This window comes from Eriocheir sinensis, chromosome 57 (assembly GCF_024679095.1).
Source record: "Eriocheir sinensis breed Jianghai 21 chromosome 57, ASM2467909v1, whole genome shotgun sequence".
Lineage (NCBI taxonomy): Eukaryota > Metazoa > Arthropoda > Malacostraca > Decapoda > Varunidae > Eriocheir > Eriocheir sinensis.
In genome coordinates, this window is record NC_066565.1 from 923,258 (window position 1) to 932,727 (window position 9,470).

Here is a 9,470-nt window from a genome sequence, read left to right on the forward strand (position 1 = left end):
CAACACTAACACAAGCCCTTCAAAACACACACTTCTATACGCAACACAAAAATGGCTCCTATAATTACTTACCTGGAAAATCAACACACAGGTAACAGGTGCGAGAGTTAATTAAGGTGAGGTGCCACTGGACAGGTGTGTGAGGGGGGGGGGGGGGACGGAGGTGTGTGTGTGTGTGCGTGTGATTGGGCTCGGAAACTGATCCTTCGAATTTTAGGGGTAACTTTATTTGTTTATTTTTTATTTATTTTTTTATTTAAGGAAAAACATACATGATTGATTTTCGACTTAGCTTACTTTATGAGCCTTTTTTTTGTCCTCTCTACTTGCTTAACTTAACTTGCTATATTGTCTTTATTTTCTTGTTTTTTTTTCTAATTCTATTTTCTTGATTCAATTCTGGGATGTCTAAATTACTTCTTCCTCGACGTAAATCTCATTCCGTCTCGATTCCCTCTTTTAAATGTCAATTCTTGTCTGCGATCAACTCTCCCGTCATACTTCCAAGTCGCTCAATTCATCGATTCTCCTAGGATTGAGCGATTCTTGGGAGAGTGGATCAATTTTTTTTCAATTCTTGTATGCAATCAACTCTTCCGTCACACTCCCAAGTCACTCAATTCGTCGATTCTCCTACGATTGCGTGATTCTTGGGAGAGCGGATCAGTTTTTTTTCAATTCTCGTTTGCGATCAACTCTTCCGTCACACTCCCAAGTCGCTCAATTTGTCGATTCTCCTACGATTGAGTGATTCTTGGGAGAGCGGATTAATTTTTTTTTGATTCTTGTATGCAATCAACTCTTCCGTCACACTTCCACTCAGCCAAGTCAACGTTTTCTCAATTCTCATCTGCGATCAACTCTTCCGTCACACTCCCAAGTCGCTCAGTCCGTCGGATTTCCCATGAGTGAGTGATTTTTCAGCGGACAGATCAATGTTTCTCTTGCTTTCTTTACTTATTCTACCTTATTCAACTGCTTAAACGTCTCTTCTCGTCTGCAATCAACTCTTCCGTCACACTCCCAAGTCGCTCAGTCCGTTCGCTTTTCCCATGAGTAAGTGAGTTTTCGGAGAGCGGATCAATGTTTCCTCACTTATACAACTGCGTAAACGTCACTTCTTGTCCGCAATCAACTCTTCCGTCACACTCCCAAGTCGCTCAGTCCATCGGTCTTCCCATGAGTAAGTGAGTTTTCGGAGAGCGGATCAATGTCTCCTCACTTATTCAACTGCGTAAACGTCACTTCTTGTCCACAATCAACTCTTCCGCCACACTCCCAAGTCGCTCATGCCATCGGTCTTCCCATGAGTAAGTGATTCTTCGGAGAGCAGGTCGGTGGTTGCATGAGGGCCAGGGAAGTCATGTATCCCACCTCCCGCACCGCTGCCAGCCTATCCCCGTCCACCAACCGCATACACCGTTGTCCCTGCTCAGTTTTAGGATTGTCCTGTCCGTGCGTCTGGTCGGCGGCATGGCCCAGGGTGAGGTACTGGTCTAGGGTGAGAGGGAGGCTTCGGAACGACTTGCTACACGGGTATGACACAATATGGTTCGGCCGTATGCTTCCGTAGCAGCACGGGGCTACCACGAAGGCCGCGCGCTGGGCCACACACTTCCCCAGCACGAGGTCGGTCGCAGCCCCACACGCATGGAGACTCACACCGACGTCGAACGTGCCGCGGAAATAGTCGAGGTTCGTCTGCATGAAACACACATTATTAAGCCGAAGGGACCGCACTCGCTCTCTCGCCCTCTCCAGCGACGGCACCTTGTTCTCGACCAGCACCACGCGGCACTCCGGCAGGCTCTGGGCTAGGGGTATGCCGACATGGCCCCCCCCCGAGCAGAAGTCCACTAAAACGTCACCTGGTTTCGCAAGGGCAAGAACGGCACTGCACATATTCTCCACCTGCTGCACTTTCCTCTCCAGCCGGCTCTTGGGGATGTGGCCCTCAAGGGAGAGCGCCGGGAGGAGGGTATGGAGTGGCGGCCCAGAGGAGGAGGAGAAAGAGGAGGAGGAGGAGGAGGCAGGAGAATGAGAGGAGTTAGATGAGGAGGAGGCCTTGGAGGTAATGGAGGTGAAGGAGGAGGTGGAGGAGGAGGTAAGGAAGGAAGGAGGAGAGGTGGAGGAGGAGGTAAGGAAGGAAGGAGGAGAGGTGGAGGAGGAGATGATGACAGAGGAGGAAGAAGAGGAGGAGGAGGAGGAGGAAGTGTAAGGAAACAGAGACGGAGAGGAGGAGGAGGAGGATGAGTTTGCATAGGTTAAAATAGAGAAAGAGGAGGAGGAGGAGGAGGAGGAGGAGGAGGTGGATTGTGGAGGCCAGGGCACATATCCACACTCCACTCCACCCCCTTCCACCACCCTCAGCACCTCCTCCACATCCCCTTGCCTCGTGAACGCACCTCGAGTGACCTTCTCTCTCTCCGGATCGCTCTTATAAATACTAACATCAGGAACGCTTGGCACTATGACCCTAGGGGGGGAACCTGACCTAGGGGTGCCATAGAGAGCCTTAGCAGCGGTGAGAACAGGTAGTGCCATCTGGATATGCGGTTCGAGTGCCATAGTGCCGTGCCATATCGAAACTAAAGGTGTGGTCGCTATCAGGTCAACTTGCGATGAGGTTAAGTTCGTCAAGAGCAAGTGGACGCAAGGGAACAGCATGAGGTCAGCCAAGGTCATGTCCGGACCCTCGGCGAACTGGTGGTGGAGTGCCGGGAGGAGTGCCAGTGGCCGTCGGATGAGCGCGTCGCGTTCGGAGTTATTCGTAACCGTTTCCCGAATGTGCCTTTGTTTGCGTTTGAGTGCGTTGTGGAGGATGGGCGGGCGGCGAAGGTGGCACTCGTAACGCAGCAGCTCCTTGGGGTACTCCACCTCCGCGCCTCTGCTATGGGGTGCCGCGGCCAAGGACAGGAGTGCCAACGGAGCCTCGACCTCGCAGAATTTCGTCCAAACGCTCACCTCTGCGCAGGCCTGTAAGCAACCGCCGCGGAACCCTAGGAGTGTTGCCGCGTGGTGTGGGGTGTTGTTGTTTGTGTTGCTGGCAGTGTTACGCTTCTCATCTGTGTTTTCTGAGACCGCTGTGTTGCCGGGAGTGCCAGACTTGTCGTTTCCAGCTCCATTTGTGTTGGTACTTCCGTTCTCCGCGGTATTGCTATGAGTTTTACCTGGGTTAGTGTCGGTATTTCCGCTCGCAACACACGCATTTGTATTCCGGGCTATACTACGCTTGGTTTTCGTTGTGTTGTCGTTTGAGTTGCGGATTCCAGTGTTTCGAGTGTTTGTTTTCCGCTCGTGTGTTGTTTCCGCTGTTATCTGTCTCACCGCGAGTCTGAGAGCGGAACACAAGCCAGCGCAACACCAGTCCCCTCCCTTCCATGCCACACCGGGTTGAACTCCCCGACCACCACCACCACCGCCGCCCTTTTCCACCTCCTTCCGATTTTCATTTGTTTTTTCTTGTTCTTGTTCTTCTTCTGTTTCTTTCTTCCCTTCTTCTTCTTTCTCTTCCCTTTCTTTCCTTCCTTCCTCCTCTTCCTCTCTGATATGTGGGTTTTCTGTCCCTTCTTCCTCCTCCTCCTTCTCTTCTTCCTCTTCCTCCTCCTCCATCTCTTCCTCCTCTTCTTCCTCTACTTTCTCTCTACCATTCTGCCTTTCCTTCCTTCCTTTCTTTTCCTCCTCCTCCTCCTCCTCCTCTTCCTCTTCCTCTCCGTTCTCTCTACCAGTCTGCCTTTCCTTCTTTCCTTCCCTTTCCTCCTCCTCCTCCTCCTCTTCCTTTACTTTCTCTCTCCCAGTTTCCATTTCCTTCCTTCCTTCTTTATCCTCCTCCTCCTCCTCCTCCTCCTCTTCCTTTACTTTCTCTCGACCATTCTGTCTCTCCTTCCTTCCTTCCTTCTCTTTCCTCTCATGCTTTCGTCTTCCCTCCTCCTCCTCCTCCTCCTCCTCCTCTTCCTCTTCCTCCTTCTCCTCCTCCTCCTCTTGGGGTATCATGGCGGGCAGCTCACAGTATTGCAACACCTCCGGGCACTCCTCCTCGCCCTTCACCGCAACGCCGAAACACAAACATTCGCGAGAGACCGGAAACTTGCAAGTGTCACCATCCGCTCGGCCCGTCACCAGGACCACTTGAAGGCAGCGGTTCTGGCAATACTGCAGGGTGAAGAGGGCAACCAGGGTGTCGGCAGGGACCTCTAGCATGCACCCTGTCGCACCCTGTTCCTGGAGATACCGCCCTGCTAGGTAGATGGTCCCCTTGTACGCCATGGTGGTCTGTGGTGGAGAGGTTAGGTTAGGTTAGGATAGGTCTGGTTACGTTAGGACAGCTAAGGATAGGTTTTGATAGGTTAGGTTAGGTTAGGATAGGTTTTGATAGGTTAGGTTAGGATAGGTTAGGTGATGATTAAGTTGGGATAGGTTAGGTTAGTTTGGTTATTAGGTTAATTTATGTAAGTCTCTCTCTCTCTCTCTTGTTTCCTCTCCTTCAATATCATTCTTTCATATTTTCTCTACTACTACTACTACTACTACTACACTCTAACACACCCCACTCCCCTCTCTCTCACCTCCTTGCACCTCCTCTCACACCGTTATCCCAGGGAGGCAGTGCAGGGTGTCGTGTCCGAGGGGTATGTGTCGCTTGGGGAGGGTGTGTCTGCGTACGGCCAGGGACAGCCCACCAAACACCCCAACCACTGCAGCAGCCGCCTCGAACGCCCAGAATCGCACCTCCTCTTCCCACTCTTGAACTTGGCAACTGGGCGGAAGGATATTGTTGTTAGGAGTAGAGAAGGAGGAGGAGGAGGAGGAGGAGGAGGAGGAAGGGAAGGTAGGAGAGCTATTTGAGAGCGCTTGTGAAGGAGGTAGAAGGTGTAGGAAGAGAAGGATGAGAGGAGGAGGAAGGGAAGGAAGGAGAGGTATTTGAGAGCACTTGTGAAGAAGGAAGAAAGTGTAGGAAGAGAAGGAGGAGGAGGAGGTAGGAGAGGTATTTGAGAGGGCTTGTGAAGAAGGAAGAAAGCGTAGGAAGAGAAGGAGGAGGAGGAGGTGAAGAGGTATTTGAGAGCACTTGTGAAGAAGGAAGAAAGTGTAGGAAGAGAAGGAGGAGGAGGAGGAGGTAGGAGAGGTATTTGAGAGCACTTGTGAAGAAGGAAGAAAGCGTAGGAAGAGAGGAGGAGGAGGAGGAAGAGGATGAATATTGAAAGCATGAGAAGGAGGGAGGGAGGGAGAGAATGACTGAGAGACTAGAGGAGGAGGAGGAGCTGGAAAATAAGCATTATGGAGACGGGACAGCATGAGCCTAGTACGCACAGCTATTTTCCTGTATTTCACAACTAGGTAAATACACACACACACACACACACACATACCTCTTAACAGACTCCCCAGACGAATCGCACACCACCCTCTGTCTGTATCCGGTCAGCTGGCAGAGGTCTGGGCTCTCCCTTATGTCCTCATCTGCAAGGTTGAAAGTTAAGGTTAAGTTCGGACCACATGCTGTTGCTGTGCGTGGCCTCAGTGTTCATCTCTGTCACAATGCCTTTCGTGGGAGTTTGGGGCATTTCCAGGGGTAGTTTTATGACCCTGGTGGTAGTTTGACCCTTCCTCTGTACCATGAACCTAAGAAACACACATTTGACAAGGCTTTCGTGGGAGTTTGGGGCATTTCCAGGGGTAGTTTTATGACCCTGGTGGTAGTGTGACCCTTCTTCTGTACCATGAACCTAAGAAACACATATTTGACAAGGCTTTCATGGGAGTTTGGGGCATTTCCAGGGGTAGTTTTATGACCCTGGTGGTAGTGTAACCCTTCCTCTGTACCATGAACCTAAAAAGCACATATTTGACAAGGCATGCATGGGAGTTTGGGGCATTTCCAGGGGTAGTTTGACCCTTCCTCTGTACCATGAACCTAAAAACACACATTTGACAAGGCTTTTGTGGGAGTTTGGGGCATTTCCAAGAGTAGTTTTTGAGCCTTCCTCTGTACCATGAACCTAAAAACACACATTTGACAAGGCTTTTGTGGGAGTTTGGGGCATTTCCAAGAGTAGTTTTTGAGCCTTCCTCTGTACCATGAACCTAAAAAAAAACCACATTAGAACCCGGTTCACCTCCTTTTTGGCCAGACCGAGACCAAGCTTCCGCCACCCACCAGAACACTTGATGCAGGGCTCGGCAATTGTGTATTTCTCGTTCATCCAGCAGAGTTGTCGATCGGTAAGCCGTGCCAGGATTTCCTCGACGTTTTCCGCCTCCGAGGTCGAGGGCTCGCCGCGCAGGGTCAGCACCAGCAGCGTCACCCTAGGAAGGAGGTCGGAGGTCAGGTCAACAGAGGGAATTAACTTATGTTGTTAGTTTACCGTATGTGAGATTTTGGTATATTTTGATGATTAGAAATTTTGCTTAGAAGTTAAAATAAATAAATTGAGAGAGAGAGAGAGAGAGAGAGAGAGAGAGAGAGAGAGAGAGAGAGAAAATAGAGGAAAAAAAGGAATTAAAAGGAGGAAGAAGGGAAGGAAAATGGATTAGAGAGAGAGAGAGAGAGAGAGAGAGAGAGAGAGAGAATCATACTGTACCACACTGATTTTCACCCTATAATGAGGAGTATGAAGGGAGTGGCGTGTCTTCTCCTCACTCTCATGCTAACTCACTCTTCCTTCACACTTCACACGTTAATTATTTAGCAATGACACTTTATTTCTGCCTTGTGTTAATTATTTTGCCTTGACCGCCATTGCTAAGGTCTCTATGGGGGGGTCTATATAATAATTTTCATTTATATTCTTCTAACACTTTCTTATGTCCAAGCTACTTCTTCTATAGTCACTTAAGCCTTCACATACACTACTTGTAAGTCTGTAGTAGTAGTAGAAGTTGTTGTTGTTGTTGTTTTGGGCCGCAGCGATCTAGTCGCTCACATGAGCCCTGGTGTCGTCCTGTGAGGGCTTCAGAGGCGCGTCAGCTGCCCCGTCTTCCTGAGGAAGGCGCAGGTGAGGCGGATGATGGGTGGACGCCTGCCGCCGCCGCCAGCAGCGTGGGCAGGTCAAAGGTGGGCACGTCCAGGGCACGGAGTTGGTGTCGGAGCAGCACTCGCTGGGAGTGGTGGCGCGGGCAGTGCAGCAGCAGGTGCTCAATGGTGTCCTCGAGGTCCTGCACCAGGGCGGTGAGGGTCGGGGACGAGGCGCAGGCGGTGGCGGTGAGCGCCGAGGCGTGTGTGGCCCAGGCGGAGGCGCGTCGAGGCCGCGTCTAGGACGCGGGACGTTTTCCTCACCCACGGCCGCGGGGAGGAGTTGGTGCGGTGCCGGCCCATGGAGGTGGTGCGGAGGGTGCTGACGAGTGTGCCGTCCCAGGAGGCGCGGCAGGTGCGGGAGATGAGGCGCCTGGCACAAGTAGAAGTAGTAGTAGTAGTAGACGGACGGGATTTTGTTTGTTGACATTTTTATTTCCTTCTTTTGGTGGGAAATTCTGCTTTTGCAACGGCACCTTCATCATGGTTATTTTTATCTTTTCGTCCATATCTTGATTTCTTTTATATTTTTTCCTTCGTTTTCTTGCAAATGATAAAAGTAAAAGGTTAATAATGGTAAAAGTAATGCTAAATAACTAATAAGAAGAAAAAAATAGACGTCAAATAAGCAAGTCCTCCCTCAAAACATTGAATTATAATATTTTTTTCAGCCATTAATCACCCTAATAACCTGTTAATAGATAATAGAAAGCAAAATAAAGGTAAAAATATCTAATAAATAGGAAAATAAGGGAATAATAGGCAAGTTCTCCCCGATTTATCTTTCAAATAATTAAAAGAGAACACTATAATATATTTTTAAGCACTAAAATAAGCTGTGCATATTCAATAAACAGGAAAATAACCATAAATAACCAATAAATAAGGAAAATAGCGTTAAAATAGGCAAGTTTCCCCCATTTTCCTTATCAAAAAACATTAAAAACTTCATTATATTAGTTTTTAAGCACTCTAATAAGCCATACATATCTAATAAATAGGAAAATAAACCTAAATAACCAATAAATAACGTTAAAATAGGCAAGCTCACCCTGTTTTTATACGCGTCCTCTCTTATGTGTCACAGTCAGCTGGTGGCTCCCTCCCTCCCCTCAGGACGTGTTTTCTCCCAGTTCGAGGTCAACTCCTCCCCCCTTGACCTCGCCCTTCAGGTATGTGACGTGTATTGACCCCACTGACAAGGCACTGATGGGGAATGTCAGGTCAAAGAGGTAGTTTGGTCATAAAGGCGAGATTTGTGTGACCTAGAATTTTGTTTATGATGAAATGGAAGGAATTGTGAGTCATGTTGTGTGTGTGTGTGTGTGTGTGTGTTGGTTTTGAGGTCATTTATGGGTTATTTTCTCGTAGTATACGTGTTTTTTTTTACCCGGGTCACATACGGTTTGGTTCCTGTATGGTACGTGTTTGTTAGGTCAGGTTAGGTCAAAGTGATTTCTTGGGTAATTTTGTGGGTCAGTTCCTGTATGGTACGTGTTTTTTTAAGGTTTGTTAGGTCAGGTCAGGTCGTGATGGTGAGTTTTCCTGTCTATTTGTTAATTTCTAGGGTCATTTTGTGGGTTAATTCTTGTATAATACGTGTTTGTTAGGTCAGGTTAGGTCAGGTTAGGTCGTAAGGGTGATTTTACCATATTTGTTGATTTCTAGGGTCATTTTGTGGGTCACTTCTTGTATAATACGTGTTTTTTTACGGTTTCTCAGGTCAGGTTAGGTTATGTGCGTGGAGGGTGATTTTACTGTTTGTTTGTTTCTGAGGTTATGGTCATCTCTCTCTCTCTCTCTCTCTCTCTCTCTCTCTCTCTCTCTCTCTCTCTCTCTCTCTCTCTCTCTCAATTCTTTTCCTTTATTTCTTTTTCTTTAATCACCTCTCTCTCTCTCTCTCTCTCTCTCTCTCTCTCTCTCTCTCTCTCTCTCTCTCTCTCTCTCTCTCTCAACTCCCCTCCTTCCTTCCACTCTCACTCCTGAAAATCCTTAAAACTTCCTTCCTTCCATCATCCTTCACTCCTTCCTCCCATCCTCTCCCTTCCTTCTATGCAACCTCCCCTCCATTCACTCTCCTATACCCCCAGGGCCCCCACCGGCAGCATGTCCCACCTGGCGCTGTCCCACCTGGAGCCAGCCAACCGCATCAAACAACTCTGCTCCCAGGGGAATACGATCGTGGTTGACGTCAAGATTCCGCTGCGGAGGTGAGGGCAACGGCGTCAGATTGTCATAGTCAGTTTGTCGTACTTCCCGATTTCCACCCCAAAAACGGTTTCCCGGGGTCACAATAACGAGATTTATCTGTAGTTATTGTAGTTATTGTTTCCTGGTGATATTGACGAGGGAGACGCTGGTTAATGTGATCCTTTGAATACGTGACCTGGCAACAGTGGGGGGTGGAGGGGGGGGGTGGGGGGGGGTTGACATACATATAAAATACCGTAAATAAAATTTG

At 48.8% G+C, this 9,470-nt stretch overlaps 2 protein-coding genes across 7 annotated transcripts in view; one reads left to right on the forward strand and one right to left on the reverse strand.

Moving 5' to 3' along the window:
* Window positions 1-211: 211 nt before the first annotated feature.
* On the reverse strand, window positions 212-6,742 carry LOC126984429 (uncharacterized). Of its 4 annotated transcripts, none has more exons than XM_050838046.1 (5): window positions 6,594-6,742; window positions 6,155-6,303; window positions 5,367-5,457; window positions 4,566-4,756; window positions 4,123-4,272 (listed from the first exon to the last, which is right to left on the reverse strand). In XM_050838046.1, exons 1-4 carry the CDS (start codon window positions 6,641-6,643, stop codon window positions 4,582-4,584), a joined length of 465 nt encoding a protein of 154 aa, XP_050694003.1. In that variant the 5' UTR covers window positions 6,644-6,742; the 3' UTR covers window positions 4,123-4,272; window positions 4,566-4,581. The 4 variants fall into 4 exon arrangements, with proteins under 4 accessions (XP_050694002.1, XP_050694001.1, XP_050694003.1 ...); XM_050838047.1 differs by having other exon boundaries at window positions 4,128-4,272; window positions 4,576-4,756; XM_050838045.1 differs by lacking the exons at window positions 5,367-5,457; window positions 6,155-6,303; window positions 6,594-6,742 and having other exon boundaries at window positions 212-4,272; window positions 4,576-4,719.
* Window positions 6,743-8,096: 1,354 nt separating this feature from the next.
* The window catches only part of LOC126984431 (STAM-binding protein-like), an 8,028-nt gene continuing 6,654 nt past the window's right edge, over window positions 8,097-9,470 (forward strand). For all 3 annotated transcript variants that reach the window (XM_050838048.1, XM_050838050.1, XM_050838051.1), the window contains exons 1-2: window positions 8,097-8,181; window positions 9,100-9,219. In XM_050838048.1, the coding sequence (XP_050694005.1) occupies window positions 9,116-9,219 (104 nt within the window). In that variant the 5' untranslated portion in view covers window positions 8,097-8,181; window positions 9,100-9,115. The remainder of the gene's footprint in view (window positions 8,182-9,099; window positions 9,220-9,470) is intronic.